The sequence below is a fragment of the Anser anser genome (assembly GCF_964211835.1).
Source record: "Anser anser genome assembly, chromosome: 1".
Classification (NCBI taxonomy): Eukaryota; Metazoa; Chordata; class Aves; order Anseriformes; family Anatidae; genus Anser; species Anser anser.
The window spans coordinates 156,824,713-156,844,887 of NC_139720.1; the positions used below are offsets into that span (position 1 = coordinate 156,824,713).

The 20,175-nt window shown below is 41.1% G+C and overlaps 1 protein-coding gene across 1 annotated transcript in view; it reads right to left on the reverse strand.

Moving 5' to 3' along the window:
- Window positions 1-20,175, reverse strand: part of LOC310903614 (uncharacterized protein) — a gene marked incomplete at its 5' end in the record, with an annotated part of 260,258 nt that overhangs the window by 105,215 nt on the left and 134,868 nt on the right. Inside the window, one exon of the mRNA XM_083847174.1 lies at window positions 224-19,530. Coding sequence (XP_083703300.1) covers window positions 19,455-19,530 — 76 coding nt within the window. The 3' untranslated portion in view covers window positions 224-19,454. The remainder of the gene's footprint in view (window positions 1-223; window positions 19,531-20,175) is intronic.

Here is a 20,175-nt window from a genome sequence, read left to right on the forward strand (position 1 = left end):
AGCAATGAAATTGACACGCTCTATCTCTTTGCAGTTGCACTGTTCTTAATTCCACAGCAGCCCTGGTTGAAGACTTGACTTGCCCAGTGTGATCTGAGGACATTTTCACTTTGGGAAGTGCAGGGTAGGTGACCCCAGAACTACCTAATGTATTCAGATACATATTCTGGAGGTTTGCTCTCTAGAATATTAATCTTTTCACCCAGAATCTGTTTAAACATACCTTTTCCACTGGAGGAGGGTGTGGGGAGGTGAAAGTGCACTGTCAGTAGCTCTTATTATTTGTAACTGGAAAGCATTTCTTCAAATCAGGGCAACCCCATACACAAGCCTTCTATGAAGGTGGAATCTTTTTTATCAGCTCCTAAGAATAAGATGGATAAGTGTAGCTCCTGTCATAGTGTAAATTTTCTGTTTCATTTTGATTAAGAAACTTGGTGGTTTTTTTTTCAGCTAGTTCTGTTGAAATCACTCTTCATTCAAAATAGGCAGAGGTAAACCCCAAGTATTAATTTAGCATAACCAAAACAGTCAACACAGCTACAAGTTGTCTATAAGAAGGTGAGGAACTAAAAGAAAAAATGGATTTAGCCCATCTACACCAAGATCAAACCTGAAAGCTTTCTCCTCTAGCCAGGTGACTTTGATACACTCTGAGACTTTCTGCATGTCCTGGCCTAACAGAGATAACCCTACCTTCTTTACAGAGAGCCCACTGCTAGTGGCAAACACTTTGATGACTTCAGAGGATGATAACTTCCTCTTTGCAGTCTCCTTGGGGTCCAGACAGAATTAAGTTTCTTTCCTTGAAATGTGTTTATTAATTCTCCCCCACCTGCCCCACCACCCAGACGCCCATAATTAAATTACTTTTAATTTATTCCGGAGACAGTTTTGCCACTCCTTGAAAATAACCCTCCTTTCACTTCCTCAGATATGCAAATGTTGCCTTGTTAGATTAGGTGTCATCTCTTGAGCAGTTAATCAACAGCTTCTCTTTTCAGTTGGAGTTGAACTCTTCTAGACTCCCTCACTTACAGAAATCAATGCACGTATTTCAATCTGAACAATCTCCATCCCCTGAAGCTTACGTTTCGTACCTGTGTACATTCACAAACACGCTTGGAAAAAATATGCAACTTGGAGAAATGTGAGAAGGTCTCCGTGGGCGCCTCAATATGGGGAGGAACATCACTCATCAACTGCTCTGGGATGGCAGGGGGCTGAGGGTGCTGACCCGCCTCCATCTAGCAAATGAAATAAAGGAAATTCCCCAACCCTGGAGGTGTTCAAGGCCAGGCTGGATGAGGCTTTGGGCAACCTGGTCTGGTGGGAGGTGGCCCTGCCCACAGCAGGGGGCTGGAACTGGGTGGTCTTTAAGGTTCCTTCCAACCCAAACCAGTCTGTGACTCTCTGATTCTATGGGTCGGTGTTTTAGCAGCTAAGCAATACAACAGGCAAAAAAAAGAAGATACTGCATAACCTATCTGAAAAGTTTCCACCAGCAAAAATATAGACGTGGTAGTTGCCTGGTATGAGAAGGCCAGCACGGTATCATAGGGAACATCTGCAGCATGTTCAAAAGTCTAAAAGTCCTGAAGGATTGAAATGAATTCTATAATTTTCATGGGATATGAGAAACTTTTTGTTAGCAGACATGCTTTATTAAAGGCTCTGTTATACAGTTTCTAGATAGTACGAAATGGCAAGCATGAGGCAATGAAATACAGGCAAGAAACTCTGGCTGGCACAAAAGGCACGGTTCGAACACTGCATAATTCTATTTCAGTACTATAATATTAAACTGGCTCTGACTTGTTTCATTTTTTGAAAAAGGTCTAAGATGTTGGCTCAGTAAATTAGCCCTGAAACCTGAGACACCTTTACCAGTACTTCTGCAACAATGTACTGTACAATTAAAAAATCTGATAAAAAGCTTTGCTCTAAAATGCTTCCAAAAATGTTTTTAAAGTCTTTTGTCATTAATTTTAGAAATTTCAAGAACGCTTTCTTAACTAACTACCCTATCTCCCTAAGAAGTTTCTGTGAAAAATTTCAAGCTGAAATTATTGAAAATAATTTTTGAAGAACAGAGCATGGAAAAAGAGTACAGAAAAATATCAAACTTAAGCTCTGGGTAAATATACAGCAAGTAGGAAAGCATTAATTCAAGTGTCAAAATAGATTCTGGACAGAAAAAAAATGAGGACCAAGGAACACTGTTAATCATGTCTTAACCGATTAGCATTAAAACTAAGAGATAAATTAACCACAAGACATGAAGTAGTAGTGTTTCTCTCAACACCAACACAAAGAGAACTGGCAAATTTATCTTTGACAAAACAGAAACACCTCCCATAATTAAAGGAAAAGCAGGGCAATATTTAATGAAAGCAGAATAAAACACTATCACTAGTAGCAGACAGAAGGAGAGACAGAGGAAAGATACGTGTTTAACAAACTGCAGAAGAAAACCGCTGTGAAAAGCCTATAGATAAAACAAAAACTAACGATAACAAACAAAAAAAAAATCCAAATATGTCAGCCCAAATCGTTTCCCTTAAGGAAACTTTACAGGAATAAACTCACTAGAAGAAACCCTCTGAATGCAAGAATTTTACGCAACAAGATTATCTACTGATTTGGTTAATAGAAAATATGTATTTTTTTAAAAATTAGGCGAGAATGAATTATTATTTTATTGATATGAAAAAATATATGGTAATTATCCAGCTGTGCCTGCAATAATAGGTGATAGCTGTTTGCACAAGTAGGAACTCCTTCCGTTTTTAATTACTGCTTCCAATTTAATTCTTGCTTGCTGCAGCACAGTCAAATTGCTGCAGAAATCAAGATGGCTACTGGTCATTTTTATTTAGGAAGGGATAAATATATAGCTTTCTAAATATAAGAATCCTCCCCTGAAAGAAAACTCTCATACTAATTTTTAATTTAGAATTTACAGGTTTTGAATTTTCCACAGAATTTCAATTTCTTAGCTTCACTGACCAAAAAGAGTATTTAGAATACACTTTTGGAACATGTCACTGACAGTAAGTCTAATTGGATGTCACAGGTAAAACAGATTCAGGGAATTGTACTGCAGTTTTTCTCCCCTGCTTCTTCCTGCTGCTCTGCTTGAGCGTGGGTCCCTCCATGGGCCACAGTCCCTCAGGAGTGCCCATACTCCAGCACTCCCCTTGGGGGTGCCCATGCCTCAGGGATTTCTGCGTGCCGCACTCCCTTTGGACGTATACCTCCCTTGGTGCGGGTCCTCCATGGGAGGCAATCCCTTTGTGGGCGTATCTGACCCTAAAAGAGCCACAGTCCCTTCAGGGGTCTACCTGCTTCAGCATGGGTCTTCCATGGGCTGCAGTTTCCTTCAGGGGTTTCCCTGCTCCTGAATGGGTACCTCTCTTCCATTTCTCCTGTCTTTTCTCCAAACACATCTCTTCACATCTCTCCTCACGCTTCTCCTCCTATGTATCCTACCCTTGGCAGTTGAGGCCAGCTTTTCTTAAACGCACCGTATGCGTGCCTGGTTTGTTTAAGTTTTGGCACACATTGGGGTGTTTCAGAGCTGGCTCTGGCACAGGACAGCTCATGGCCCCCTCCTACAAGGAGTACCTTGCACATCAGAACACAAAAGCAGGCGTTCTTCTAACACAGGACATCAACTAGAAGAACAATACTTGAGGGTGATCACACTTCAGTAGGACAGTACCAGAAAGAGGGTTCTTGAAAGACTCCAGTGAACTGACAAGGTGCTCACCAGCTTTGACACGCATTCAGCCACTGTATATTGCCTTTGGTTTTTACTTCTTTATTTTATTTTCATCTGAGGCGTTAATATCTAAGGATGTTCCAAAACGGACAAACAAATAAGCCTTAGCATGCAGACTACACCTCAGAACATTTGGTATGTTCATTTTTCACGGCAAATTATGCATGACTCAACACCAGTTCATATCCCACACCTTCTAATCGGTTTGCCAACACTTTAGAAAGCCAGCAACATCAAAGTAGCTTGGGAGTTGAATTTCAGTAGGGAGAAACAGGCCATCCAATGTGTTTATCTTGGAAAAATACAGAATAATTTTCAAATAAGCATCTCTAGAGTTTTTCACTCTTTTCTGCAGACCTCCTGTCACTGGTGGCTGACGTTACTCTTGCAGCATTGCATATCGTTAAGGGGCCGGACAGTGCAATGAATTTGATGTCATCTTGGTTCTATGGAGTATGATGTGTTTCTCTGGGATAACAACAGACTTACTGCGTTGCATACCATGCCTGCTTTATCTCAACTTTTTTGGATTCTACAAGCAACCTTTTTGCTCAGCTAGGAAGACTATATACAATTCACCTGTACTACTGGCTTTCTATGCCAAAAATCATCTCTAAATTTAAATTGCTTTTGTCATTAAGTAGTGGTAAAATAATGCCCTGAAACCTTCTATCAGTTTCGAAAGCAGTTTTCCAGCCAAACAAAACCAGACATTTGAAGAAACACAATAATTTAATCCAAAAAAACATGCAGGATCACTCTTCCACAAAAATTAAATTGATTCTAGAATATACAATCCTTGCAAAAAAAAAAAAATCAAAATCATTTACCGATTAGCAGTAGACTACGAAGGAGGATAAGCCAACATTAATGCATTACCAGTGATAAGAAAACCCAGAAATATTTTATGCCATTTACTATGATAACAAAACAAAATAACTTTCATATCAATTTTTGCTTTGACCCGTAGCATTCTGATAGGTGGCACTGATTAATATATTGGTTGTAGCTCTAAGTTTTCATCTGACCACCCAAAATCAACAAGAATTTTATTGTTATTCAACCACAGTCAGGAAAAACCATGGGTAAATATAAATCATAATGTTATCAAAAGCCCACAGCAGTGAGGGACTGAATATATATAAAAAAAAAAACTTTTGCGCAAGAACAGTTTATCAGTGATAAATAAGCAATATGCCACGGAGGGCTGCTATATAAATCAGGAAAGAACTGGCTGAGACAATGTTAGTCTGACTAATTCCTTAGTTTACCAGTCCAGATCAGAGACCTCACTTCACTCTGGTGATTCTAACTAAATATTTACTCCTCCTGCACTGCAAGCCCCTGTCAAGGTCAGGCCCAGCTTCACTGGCCATTAAGAGAGTGCCGGAGGCACAAGGCACTGCGAATGAGAGAACTGTCAAATACGTATTGCTACCAACTGCTGTATAATCTGCTCGTGACACACATCATTATCTTTTACATTAAAAGCATAGGAAGGTTAAACAATATACCACATAGAGCTTATGTATCACACTGATACAGTAACGTATTCAGGCATAAGGTACATCTGGGTAACTCTTGGCTATTAGTGCTGGGCAAGCTCTAACAGCTCTATAATCAGGTACTTTGCATATAGAATTTCAAATTACAATGAATTAATAGTACGATTTTTATCAGCAGATAAAATTAATTCTTTTGTTGTCAAATATTAGCACTCTCTTTCATCTTTAAATTCATGCATGAAAGTCTTACCGAGGATACAAACAAGACTTTCAGCCACAGAAAGCAATATGTTAATTCCAGCAGACCTTATTTGTTTTACTATTAAGAAAAAAATGAGTAAGTCACATGCTCAGTACTTTCTTTTCTAGATATTTGTTCACTCAGGACACTCAAACTTGAATCCCAATTAACCAAGCATTTGGCTAGAAAGTTCTTTAGTTAAATGAGATCAAACTCTCTGATTTGGAATATAACTGAGCACAGTTAGGTTTGTCTCATTTTTTTAAGTGAATTAAAATAAATCAAATTAAGGGCAATGCAATTCTGAAGCAGAAAGGTTAAACATGGATTTGATCTAATTTAACTAACTTAAATTTGGCCATTTAGTAAATTCGAAGAGATGGAACCTAATTTAATTAATCTACTTTAAAAATCAATTTGGATTAGTTTTCCTGAGTGACCCCGTGTGGACAAACCCCTGTTCTCCTAACACAGATAAAAGTATTATTGTGCTAGCCTGCACAAGTTGATAAGAGATGATTAAGTCTTAGGTAATAAAGTGCTGAATCAGCTAACAGATCCACCACGTGGCAGCATAATTATGTATCTCTGCTGGACTGATCAAATCACTGTGAACTATTATCAGTGAAAGCATGCAGAGAAGCAGAAAACTTCCTATAGACTTTCCATGCTCATTGTCATGGAGTGGTTTTGTCTTAGTACCAATTTCAGTCACTGAAATGGCAATGGAGCAATACCAACCAGTCAATATTAGCCAAGCATGCTCCTTTAGTGATGCTCACCTAAGATCTGGATGGCATGGATGCCAGCTTTCAGGAGTCACCAAGAGTGACCATGTCCTGCCAATCTTCAAGTGCCGGATGGATATTCCCAGATTCACATCAGCTTGTACATACTTTCTGCAAGATGGAGATAAACTCAGGAGAGGGACACAGCGTGCTCTGCTGTACCCTAGCACCCACCTTGTGGTGTACACTGAGTTTCCAGCGAAGGCCAGACTCACAGGTTGCATCCTCACTTGCACAACTTTGCCTACTGGAGTATAGAGAATGGGGATGTTCTCTTATGTTTTTCACAATACTCTATTCCCTATATTGACTGGAACCCACTTAGGAGAATGGTCAATACCGAATCATTAATGCCTTCTGTTGAAATTGTTGTGTTGTGCAGGGTAAAAAAGAAAAAAAGAAAAAAGAAAAAAAAAGCCTCATTCTGAATTCAGAGATAGTAAATACCGTATGTATATAGCACAAGGACACCAAAGAAATTGAAATTCCAGACCTGACTCTCAAGACAGGGATATGGCCAGGGGTATCTGCATGAACTGTCCTGAAAACACCTTTCTTCTTGGTGTTTGGTCTTCTTTCTTCCAACCACTGGGCTTCCGAGCCATGTTCTGTACTGAACGCTCACTCTGCAATGACAACTGTCTCTTCCTATTCTGTCTGCACCAGAACAAAAGTGGTCCAGCTGCAGAGATGTGCTTTCTTTGGCTTCAGTTATTATTTGTATGCTGCCTTTCATGAAAACCATTCCAAAGCACATAATTCCTATTCACAACATATAGGATGAAGGCATGCAACTCCAGATAGTAAATTCTGTCTTGAGGGCCAAATATCTAAAGTTCAAAAGCTGTAATGCTGAAACCCATAAGTCTAAGTATTCTAGATGTAAGGGTGTAGACTGGGGAAACTCCTAAAGCTCAAGTTACTGAGCTTGATGATGAGAAATCAAATGAGCAGGTCTACCATTGGCCCTATCAGAATTGCAGGGAAAGGCAAAAATTCTGACAAAACCAAGTACTGCAACAAGAGGACCAAAAAAAAAAGAAAAAAAAAAGAGAGAAATGAAGTTTTCAGTTGTTGAGAGAACTGACCTCATCTTTCAGTATTGCTGCCAGTCTTAAGAGGACAGGGTACACCTGAGTATTTGTTCTGCCTGCTACTAATTACAGTTTACATCCAGAAACTTCAGGGCTAACACAAATGTATATAAAAATAGATTGGCATTTCTGTCTGTGAAGAAGACTTATAGTTCCCAAAACTGTCACCAAGTTACTTCCACCCAGTTATCTAAAACTACAAAAATAGCTATCTACAATTTGACAGGGGTACCTGAGAGACTACAAGATACCAGTCTCCTAAAGCTCTGCTCTTGTGAGGATTGCATGGTACGCAGCGGGGAGCACAAGCCTGCTCGAGACCTACTATATTCAGTTACAAATAAATCTAACCACTGTATTTTGTTTACCGTATTGAAAAGGAACAAGTCTCAAACCTTTCAGACAAGTGCACTCGAATCAATCATGTTAAAAAACAACGGTGGAAGAGGTTTGCAAGGATTGCGTTGGCTTGTTTGAGAAGCCAAGTGAAAGCCAAGGCACTTCTGTTGAGCAGATTTGCACAGATTCTAGGGTTTCTTGCAAGCTGAACTGAGACATCTTCAAACACCTTTGCTATTAACTGCCCTTCCAAACTGTGTGAATATTACCATGCTATTTAATTATCTATCTTTAAATTCCATTGTCTTTGATAGTTTCTTAAACAACTGTCAAGAATTTAACCCCAGAACGTGGCTGTATTTTTTATATCAGTGTATTCTTGGTATTCTCCTTTCCAAATACTAGTAGCACAAATTGTCTTCCTCTCCTTGTCACGCATTTGCTTAACACTTCAGAAAATTTTGCACAGGCCTTTGGGTATGTGGTGGTTTTACCTTGCTGGGCAGCTGAACTCTACCAAAACCACTCTCTCTCCCACAGAAAGGGGGAGAAAATACAATGGAAAGGGCTCAAGGGTGGAGATAAGGATAGGGAGATCACTCAACGATTATCATGATGGGCAAAACAGACAGAGGGAGATTAATATAATTTATTGCCTATCACTAGCAGACTAGAGCAGGGAGAAACTAAAAGTGAATTAAAAACACCTTCCCCCCAACCACCCTTCTCCTACCTCCTCCCGCTGAGCAGCGCAGGGGAACAGGCAATGGGGGCTGCCATCAGTCCCCAACACTTCCTCTCCGCCGCTCCCTCACGGTCCCTCTCTGCCCCTGCTCCCCGCGGGGTCCCTCCCACGGGATGCCGTCCTTCCCGAACTGAGCCTGCGGGGGCTGCCCACAGGCAGCAGCTCTTCAAGAACTGCTCCCACACGGCTCCGTACCACGGGGTCCATCCCCCAGGAGCAAACTGCTCCAGCACGGGTCCCCCACGGGTGGGCGGCAGCTCCCCCCAGACCCCCTGCTCCTGCGTGGGTTCCTCTCCACGGGCTGCAGCTCCGGCCCGGGGCCTGCTCCTGCGGGGGCTCTCCATGGGCCGCAGCCTCCTCCAGGCCACATCCACCTGCTCCACCGGGGGCTCCTCCACGGGCTGCAGCGTGGAGATCTGCTCCGTGTGGGACCCGTGGGCTGCAGGGGGACAGCCTGCTCCACCAGGGGCCTCTCCACAGGCCGCAGGGGAACTGCTGCTGTGGTGCCTGGAGCACCTCCTGCCCTCCTGCTGCACTGACCTGGGGGGCTGCAGGGCTGGTTCACTCATGTTTTCTCGCTTCTCTCTCTCCCAGCTGCTGTTCTACAGCAGTTTTATTTTCCCTTTCTCAAATCCAGTCTCCCAGAGGCACAGCCAATGTCACTGGCTCAACTCTGGCCAGCGGTGGGTCCCTTTTGGAGCTGTCTGGAGCTGGCTCTGATGTGCCATGGGGCAGCTGCTGGGCTCTGCTCACAGAGGCCACCCCGGCAGCCCCCAGCTACCAAGTCCTTGACACATAAACCAAATACAGGGTAATGAACCAAGAACAGTTTATACATATTACAGTATTAAGTAACAGACTTGCATCCAAAAACTGATTATTCTTTAAGTACATTAGCCATTTATTTAATCAATTAGACTTTAAGGTCCCTCTATACCAGGTTCTTGCTGGTTTCCTTATAATTTCTCCCAAACATTTTGGCATGCAAATATAACCAGTTGTTTTGAGTGAAGGCAGGTGTTATGTAGCTTGTTGCCCATACACCGATTGCATAGAATCATAGCATGGCTTGGGTTGGAAGGGCCCTTAAAGACCGTCTAGTTAGAATCACAGAATCATCTAGGATGGAAAAAAACTTCAAGATGATCAAGCACAACCTTCAGCTTGACCTACTGAGTCCCATCGCTAAATCCCCCTCCTATGGGCAGGGATACTTTCTACTAGACCATGTTGCCCAAAGCCCCATCCAACCAGGCCTTGAGTTTGCCCCCACCACATTTAGAGCTCCCACTTTTCCTGCTCCTTTTAGCCATCCTAATTTTTAACATGTTTGAGAAAACCCAGATGAACACAAACACCAGTCATATTTTTTCCTCCTCTTTAAATTCAGCAGATATAAACATACTACAATTATGTAAACATTTAACAACCATCAAGCATTCTGCAGTCAGGTTGAGTGAGTATTTACTTTTGCCTTGTGGGCCTCGTGCCTTACAGCTTCTTTACTCTGTTCCATGCATCACCTGTTCTGTACAAGAAGAGGAATGTTTTTTCCTTCAGGCTCCACACCGTCCTCATGTAACTACTGATAGCCTTGACAATGTAGTATTTTACAATTCTCAGACGACTAGACACAAAGGAGAGTTTTAAAACATGTGAGTCAGAATTGTGACATGAACACGAGTTTTCTCCCTCTAGAGTTGAAAACCTGTGCCATTTTAGGAGCTCACACCACCTCTTGATTCCCCAATGTGTGTGTACTGTGATGAGCATTTTCAAACAGGCGAGGATACACTTCTGAACAAACTATGTTCAAGAAAGAACCATAGAAATGAACCGAGGAAAGAAAACACCTAAGAGTCAAAGAGTTAGTCACCATACTACCAGTTCAAGCCCTGTTATTAACAGTCAGCAGCTACTTATGACCTCCTCATATGTCACAAAAACACCATCCCATGTGCCATGCACTGATCAGTACTTTCTTTAAACAATTACATAACTTTTTTTCATATTTTTTTCATATCTGACTGTCTGCACGTGCATCTGTACATACCACAGATAACAAAAGCCATCTGATCTAAATATGAACATAAATGTGAACCACCAACTTTTTTATTGCTGCTCCTGAAACAAAAATATAAATGGAAGTGATAAGTATGCCCAAATGGCTATTTCATTAACTGGATTCCTTCACACTTCTTCAGAGTATCATAATGACAGTCATCAATTCTGGCACTCAAGGACAGCAAATGATTCATAGCCGACTACACTGAACTAATTAAAAGCATCTTCCATAGCGCAAGATGAAAACACTGTCATCTGCTCTAAGTAGGGCATAGGTGAAAATTATGCTGCAGAAATAATACAAGCAAGGTTCTTACCTGTTAAAATTGAATACATCCCAAATAAAAGTCAATGTTCCCAGTGTTCACACAGATGATAGATTTGCCATTCGGAATAATCAGATCAAAGGGAAAACAAGATGGAATTAAATTAGGAGTTTTAAATTCAATAACAGTATCTAGGCTCCCACATAGCACTGTTCATCGGTAAATATATAGTCGCTTCATTACAATTGGAAAAAGCTAATAATTAACCTATTTCAGTATATAATTTACCAGGTGTTTTTACAATTTCCTATGCTAAAAATGATCTGCTGACTTTTAATGAGACTAGCAAAAGTAAACTTGGACTTCTATCATCACTTTGTAGAGAAGTGAGAGGAAAAGCATTGGAAATGCTGATCGCAGTGTATTTTCCTCTCATTTCATGCACTTAAGGTCTAATTTAAGGGTTCTATTCTCTTTGAAACAGCGAGTTGCTGCTATCTTTCTTACAAAGTTGCAATCCTTCCCAGCTATGGCTTGATGCAATCAGTGGGGGTCATGGCCATAGCCAACAAGGGGGTTTACATACTGTACTTCCAGGCACAACAAGATGCAGGCACACGAGCGATATGAACAATACGCTTGTTTTCCTAGAACGAGAAGCAGTGCACAATCAGGTTTGTAATTAAGATAGAAAAAGGTGTGTGTAATGCTAGATTAGTGCCGTAAGGGCTAAAATCCCTGGGAATGCTTATGAGACCTAGCAACAGTTGTTCCTGATCAGCAGTACTATTTGCAAATTAAAAATTAAAAGCATTTTCAAGACATCAGGCAAGACCAGTCTGTTACTGGAAACGATTATCGAGTAGGTGAGGTAAGATTCCCACCCCTCAAAGCACTAGATTTATTAAATTGATCAGGATTTGTGGAAGAGTTTGTAGCACTCTTTTTGCTGCAGAACCTGGCTGGAGTTTCCATCTCATCTTGAAAACAGAGTTCTCCAAACATTTTTTTTTTTTTTTTAAATCTGAACAAAGAACCTAAAATTCCCCACCTCTTCTGATTGGAATTTTCCTTGAACACACTTCTAGTGGAACACAACTCTAACTCGAAAAGCACAAAACTAGTTTGTTGCCCACTTCAGCCCTTTAACGAATAAACAAAATGTAATTCTCTGCTCAGTTTTATCATGTGATAATCCAGGTTAATATGGAATAAACAATTGCTACTTCTTGTCATGTATCTCAAAAATAAAAAGCTATAGCAGGCAGTATGCAAAATTTAAAAGCCGGCAATGAAAAACACAGAGGTATTAAAAAATAAAAAAGCGGACAATGAAAAAGCAGAGGTATTTAAGGTGCATTATAAAGATCATAAGCCTGAGAGGTTAGGAAGGACAGAAGTAAAGGAAGAAGAGTATACAATAAAATAATACAGAGCTAAGACATTGACTGTCTTCTCTTTATAATTTCAGAAAAGCAATGGAATAGACAACAAAACTGAAAAACAAAAGCAATATCTTTAAATTCAATAAAGATCTTTTAATTTTAAGATATTTCTATTTTAATAAATTAATAACTTTTAAAAAAAATTTCTAAATCACGCATAGTTAACCATGGAAGTCTTTCCATATATATACATATGGAAGCTGTAAGTACATTCTTGTATCTGTTATCCAGAAAGATTAGAGGGATTTGGAATAAGATTAGATGCTTATAAAGATATTAGATTCTTATGTAAGATGATGGGAATTTGGAATTACAATAGATAAGGGAAAAAAAAGGCACAAAACCCTGCAGTGCCTCACAGAATAAACCATGACAGATGCTTATCGTGCAGCATTGCCAGATGTTGGATGTTGGAAAAAAAGACGTTACTGGTTTGTTCCAACACAGCCTTTCCTGATTTTCTCCACTGTCAATGCTGAAAGTCAGAGAACGGGCAAGACATTTACTTGCATCTATCCCAGTTGAACCTGTTAGTTTGGGTTCAATAGGAGAATAAGAAAAACATAGGCATGTAGTGTTTTATTGTTGCTTAACCTTTTTGGATGTCATCCTCATCACCAGTTCCCCACTGCCAGCTTGCTGAGCCCAGGCATGGACTTCCATTTTCTCTGTGAGTAGGGATGAAAAAACTGGCCATTTTTAGGACTGTCCCAAGCCGAGAAAGATTTTTGAATAAATGAATGCAGAAATGTGTAATACTGTGTTGAAGCACTGAGATGTAAGTCTTTTTTAGACAGGAGGAAATTCTACACATAAGAAATTATTTAGTATCACAATAATCAATTTCAGAGTTGTAAGAAAAAGGACAATAACTCATAAGAATGCTAGGGATGTTCAGGGATAACCAAATTTCTTTGTACGCAAGAAAGGCTTTTGAGCCATCTACTTACGATTGAAAATGTGTTAATTAATGAAAAGCCTGAAGGGATAACAAAGGATTGATGGCAGTCCTCCTCTGCATAGCCCTGCAAATGAGCTTGCTTGGCCCACTGAAGGCTGAAAGGCAGCACTTACCTCTCAAGGAAGATATTTTTAGAGGCGTCAGCAGCAGAGAAAAGCTGCCTGACATCCCCCCATCTTCTGCCCCATTGCTGTTATCAGAGTCAGGCCAGGATCATTCCCAGAGAGACGAAGAAGCCAACAGCAGGCCACTGTGCCAAGAAGAGACCAAGGCAGACTCTTTTAAAGACCACCTCCAGCCACACAAGGCAGATACAGTCCCAGAAGGGGCATACCGTGAGTTGAGGGGGCAAGTGGGACGGGATTTTGGCTTTATTCCTTTTTCCCCCAGAAGCTCAGTGGGAAGGAAATACAACTCGTGCCCCACCTCAAGCTCCCACAGATAAGTGAAAAGACACTAAACCCCAAGTTAAATGTTGAAGACCATTGAGAAGCATGCACTAACCATTCCAGGAGAGCCTCCTCACACTCCCCTGCTTCTCTGTCCCTCCCTGCCATGCCTTGCACAGGAAGGGTTCACAAAATTACTGGTCATCTTCGTTCACCTTCCATAAGCCAAGTCATACTACAAAACAGATAGCAACCGCTGCCAAAGGAAGCCCCACAGACAGATAGACTGCTGCCCATCTCTGCCTCTACCTCAGCCAAGACCAGAACATGTCATTTCCACAACAGCAAAACCAGCTTTGTACGTGTGAGACCTAAAAGGTATGATAGCAAACACTTTGGTTTTCACTCAGCTCCTCCATCCTTCTCACTGCCTCCATCCCTTCCTCTGCAAATCATGCAGCATTTGCTATCTGTCAGGAGCAGCCAATATGACGGTTAAGAGACCAGAGGCACAGTTTCTCAGACAAGACAGACAGGGCAAATTGATTGTCCTATTTGGGAACTGAACAAATTTGAGAACCAAGATCGTGCAGCCAATTGCCCCAATTTCACTACAGTCTCTGTAGTACTATCTGTACAAGCCCCCGCTACATTTTCAGCTGTAGTGAAACAGTCCACTTGCAGCTCTGTGCCCTTTGCCCACACCACAGCCACGTCACGCCTCCCCAGTTCTGCTGTGTACAGCATGCTCTGCCTCCCTTAAACACGCACAAGGGCCACGACAACACCAGTGTCACTCATCTGTACTCCTTCCTGCTTTGTTCTAACACACAATTCAAGGTTGCATTAAACTCCTTTCCTGATGTGTGCGAACCAACCTCAGATTGTTTTCCCTTTTAAATCAACCCTTCCCTTCACTTTGCATTGGCCATCAAAGATGCAGCGGGCATGAAAGGTCACATCATCAGAATTCCTTATCTTTAATCAGACTTCCCTTTCCTCCTCTGCTTTAATCGCTTTCCATCTTATTTCAGATCTCAACAGACTTTTTCCCTCCCTCATTCTTGCAGGTGTTTTTTTTTCCCCTTTCATTAGGTTATGTGATAAAAAGCTCATCTGGCCCCATCCCCCTTCAATTACTACTTATTTCTGTAGCTATGTTATTTAGACCTGCACAGAGTTTTGACAACATAAAATTCATGGACAATTAAAAAAATAATAAAAAATACAAGTCTAATATATTCTGCAACCTCTTATACCACATTACTGGGGACAAAAAAGGAAGCTTATACTCACTTCTGGTAATGAACAGGAGACAAGCAGGGGACGACAAGGCTCTGGCCAAGAATCCTTGATGGCTTGGTGTATTAGAAAGATCTGTTCAGACATCTGCTACAACTGAATGAACCTAAATGCACACCTCTTTTGAATTCCAGCTTCCCCACACAGCAAGGAGAGCACAGAAAAGAAATGGAGCAGCATTCTTGCTAAGTCAGACCAAAGGGTCTCTTAAGCTCAGGATCTCCAGCAAAAGAACAAAACAAACAGAGACACGTTCCAGGGATATGCTCCCAGCTATATGGAGACCAGCAACATCCTGAGTCACAGGCAGGGTACCTCTGTGCTTTGATAGAGATTTTTCTGTGTTTTATGATGTTGTTTTATTCCACTTCACTCAATTTCACTTCATTTTCTGACCCCATGCAAGTGTTTGCAACGCACAATATCCCTGATGACAAACCACATGAGGCATCTCCCTTTGTTCTGAACCTGCCATCTGTTAGCTTCATTTGATGTCTCTGGGATCTAGTAGGAGACAAAGATCCTGTATGAGAACACTCGCTGTTCACCTTTTCCATGCCATTTGTGCATCTACAGACCTGCTTATATCCATTGCTCAGCCATCTCCTTCATGGATGTTGAGTCCAGGTTTATTTAATCATTACTTGTGCAGAAGCTCTTCCATACCTTTCTTTGTCTTTATTGTTCTTATAAATAAAGAAGTAAACAGTTCAGTGCTCACTGCTACATATATAAAGTCAGGATAATTCCCCCTCTCTCCCCCAGCACATGACTATGAATTCTGCCTGCCGTGTATCATTCAGTCACTCAAAACTTTTAATCATACAACTGTACTTCAGATCAGTATTAAGCTGAATAAATGTCTTCTCTTACATTTTAGTGTTAGCTTATATAAGTGGGCTCGCATAGCTTAGCTTACAACAAGCAGAAAATAAACCTTCAAAACAAATAACAAATACTTGTTAGCTTAGGTAGTGTAAACCCTCTCCCGCATAAGTTTACTCAGCTGACTTATTACTCATACACTACTCTTACAGCTCTAACTCTGCCTGGCTCACACACCAGCGTCAGACCTTCTGACATCTCCACACAGGAGACTTGACTTGTAACGCTGTGTTTTCTAATAACGTCACAACCAGGTACAGCATGCTGTATATGTTTTCCGAGCTATGGAAGTATCACCCAAATTCATGGTGCCCTGAGTCATCTGAAAGGCAGCTCCTGTGTCCAATACTGATCTCAAGGGTCTTATTTTCCCTTCTCCTCTCCCAGTAGGTTTGTTCAGACAGGATCAAAACTATGCTAATAGTTTACTATTCTTACTCATGTTATCCAGCAAAGCTAAGAAGGGTACACAGAAATTACTTCCAGTATTCACAGATGCTTTGTTTTCCTTGTAAGCAGTTCAAGCTGACTCTCTGCCTGCAGAACACGTCAGCAGCAACAGACAGAAAGATGCAGCAAAGAAGGTAGTAAGCGTGTACAAGAAACAAAACACATTAGTGAGAAGACAGATAGTAATCCTGCTGGCCTTAGGGCCACGCCTGAGATCTCAGCATCACAAGACCAAACCGTCAGACCCTCAGCTCCTGGAACAAAATTCATCCTGCTGAGTGAGGCACCAGGGCTGTCGAAGCAGAAACAACTCCCAAGATTGCCCGGAGCAGGATTAAATCATCTCAAATCCTGCCCAGCTTACCCTTTGTATAATGGTAGGTCCGGGTTAATAACTCGGGACTGTGGCACCGCATACATCCCTCCCTCGGTCACTGTTCCTCACACAGAGAAAACCCTGTTTCACCCTTTTTCAGTTTGCTGTAAGACAGTGGAAGAGCCTATTCATTCCTGGGCTTTTATACAACCCACTCACAGCTGCCCCTTGGTCAGGAGGACAGGAGGAAAGAAAAGCAAAGGCCATGAAGTCCTGAAACCTCTGAGTTTTCCAGAGGAAGCAGAGCAGCTCCTGCAGCTATGTTTTTTTCACAGGACAGGTGGGAAAAAATGGTCTAAACCAGAAAGCCCAGTTGTCTTGGGGCTGGGTGCGATAGCCCTGCAGAGCAGCCAGAGCAAATGGTAAACTGAAAGCAGAGAACTGCAGAACAGCAATGAAAATAATCTGGCCTGAACAGGTTAGGAAAGATGATTCATTTGGGCTGAGTGAAAAATTAACTCAGGAAGCAGAGAGCTGATTTATGTGCAGGATTGATTTATTTGTCCAAACCACAAGTCAAACCCCAACAAAATGAATTTACGCTTGCTGTTCCTGGATTCACAAGCTGGAGACTACATGATTTCAGCAGAGCAGTCAAGGTCCCAAACATGCAAGCCAGCTCACTGTAGCAGACAACTGATGTCTGCAAAAGAGTTTTCACGATGTTCCACATCCCCTTGAACAGACTGACTTGCAAAGTCCCAGTCTGAGAAACTGAACACCAAACACAGTCATTTTTTGCCATTCCCGTGCTTACCACTGGGGTATGAAGATGTGCAACATGAAGAGGTGGCTAGAAAGAAGTACTTGACAAACAGCAACTGGCTGGCGCCCATCCGGCTGCTGGACTCCAAGTGCAGATGTTCTAAAAATACCAATGAGCATTTTAAAAAAATGTTACATTCATGCATCACGTCACATTTCAGTTGTTGGACAAAACCCAGGCTGCATTGCCGCCAGCAGGCTGTGTTAAAATGGAAATCCATTTTACAAATTATTGAAGTATTAAGTCACGCAGTATGTACGCTGTCCTTAAGTATTAAAGGGTCAGACAACTGCAGGGTGCAAATATATGTATCTTTAAATTCCGGTGAAAACACGGACTGCCAAATTGAGGGAACAGGATTACATCTCTGACATGAGCCCTCTGCATCTCCTAATTCCTGAATCAACATGCCAGGCGACAGCCCAGTGGGACACTGGGTCATGCAGCAGGTCTCGTTTTCTGCACATGGCCTCGCTTTCCTGGTAAGGAAACGCAGGTGAGCACCCAGAGAGGAGCCATGGGGACACCTTGTGAGTGTCTCTGGCTGGAGCCCTGGCAAAACAGGTCTGCAGCGGATGCCTGTACTCACAGTATGGGCAGTGGTCACCAGTAGATCCTGCTGAAGCTGGACTCCTGAACTCAGGTGAAATCTAGATGTCTAAAGCCTGTATCTGTTTGTCATTAACAGCATTTTTATTAATATGTAGACATTAACAACAATGGCTCTCCTGTTTTTAATGTCAGTTTACACTCCTCTTCCAAGAACAGAGAAGAAAAAAGACAAGTTATCATCACACTAATCCATTTCCCATTCTTCATCCAGCACAACACCTGGGCATTAACAGTGAGCTTGCTGCATAGAGCTGCTCAGAGAAATAATCTTCTTTAGTTACAAACACTTAAGACAACCAATTTTGATGCATTTCTGAACCAAGGTTATTCTTCCCAACCGATGCTGAGTGTGTGCAGTCCCTGTGCCTGCTATGGGGGGTGGAAGTGCAGACAAGCAGAACACAGCGTGCTTGCAGGAGCCTCGATAATTCTTGTATGTGCTGCCCAGATGTTACCTACTGCAATAGATTTAATATAAACTCATTTAAAAAATAATTTAAAAAAAATTAAAAAGATTTCTTTTTCTGTTCTTAAAATACTACTCATGGGAAAAAATGGCTCTCGTATTTAAATGATACAGTGTGATTATACTCACACAGGCAATGGTAGGCATATGTGAGAAGGTAACAAATACAAGGCTCCTACACGTGTGGAACAGATTCTGCTGTGGACTACCTTTAAAACATTATCCATATTCTCTTTATGCTCCAAGTTCCTTGTTCTCACAAAACCTAGATTAGGGCAGCCTTACACTCATAACGATCTTACTTGAAAAAATAAAAATTTACTTGTGTTTCACGTCAGAGGAAGACAAGTTGTAAAAGCTGCAGTGGGGTGCTCACAATTCTGAAACCTTGCTACTAAATCTTCTATTGATTTGCCTGAGTTCTTGCTTGTGATAGGCAAGAAACTAGTTAAATAATAATAATAATCCACCTAAAAGCATCACAGAATATCCAAAGAAAAAATGGCAAGTAAATACCATGAAGACTTATGAAAAAATTTCCCCTAACATAAGGCTCAACTGCTCCAATGTAACCTTAATTTCCTCATAAAAGTAACAAAGTGCCCTTTGATTTTTACTATAGAAGTTCTCTAACTGCCTGTGTAAATCAAAAATAATAAACAATTTGCCCTACAGCTATTATAACACTTTAAAAATAAAATAATAACAAACAGAAAAAAATGAACTACCTGCAAATGAAAATTGAAAAAAAAACAAACATTAATAGGGCAGGGATACTGAAATATTAGTAAGCCAAAATTGTCTTTCCAGAACAATTTATTTCCCCTAAGTGGTTCATTTAACCCACACACCAAAAATCGCTCTCCATTTTCTAACATGTAAGGTTAAAAGGAAGGCAATATTTTGCAGGTTGCTTACTAGGGCAAGAAACTCTGGAGGCTGGAGTTTGAATTGGGCTGGGCAGGTATTAGCAAGGCTAGAGGAGGTCCTGAAGAGCCTTGTGCTGTTCTGCACTTCTTCTCGAGATGGCAGTTCTCTTCTCCGCTCTTCCCCTGGTTAATAAATACGTAAATACGTTCTGGTGGCAGAAGTATAAAGGGTGGGAATTAAGTAGGGCTGGTTGGTGAGAGCTGGAGAAGCAGGTTACACAGCAGCCACGCTACACTAATAACCTCCAGTCGCATGGGGTATGGTCTACTGCAGAGCACATTTTGATAGAAGCCTACTAAAATGGTATGTGCAGCCATGGCTTCACTTCTAATGTCCCAGCATAGATCAAAAAGAAGGATTCAACTAAGCCAATGATGGAGAAAAACTAATTTCATGGTAAAATAATTCTAAAATATATTTAAGGTACATTGGCAAGGCTACTTTAAAGGGAATCTGCATTACAAAACATGTAAGGGAATTGAAGACTATATTCTGATGTTCTGCAGCTGCTAAAAAAAAAATAGTTATTCTTTATCACTTTCTGACTACGGTGTTTTATGTAAACAATTTTCTGAGAACACTTCTTCCTCCCTTCGCTGTATAGGTTTGGTATTTATTTTTAAGACAGAATAGAAAGAGCCGCTTCTTCTCTATCATCCAGAATTTTCTTCTTCTTTTGGAGGACGCAGAAAAATAGGATCGAGAGAAAAATTTTAAACATTATTTTAAATAAAAAAGGCAACTGTCTAAATGTGAACCCTACGATC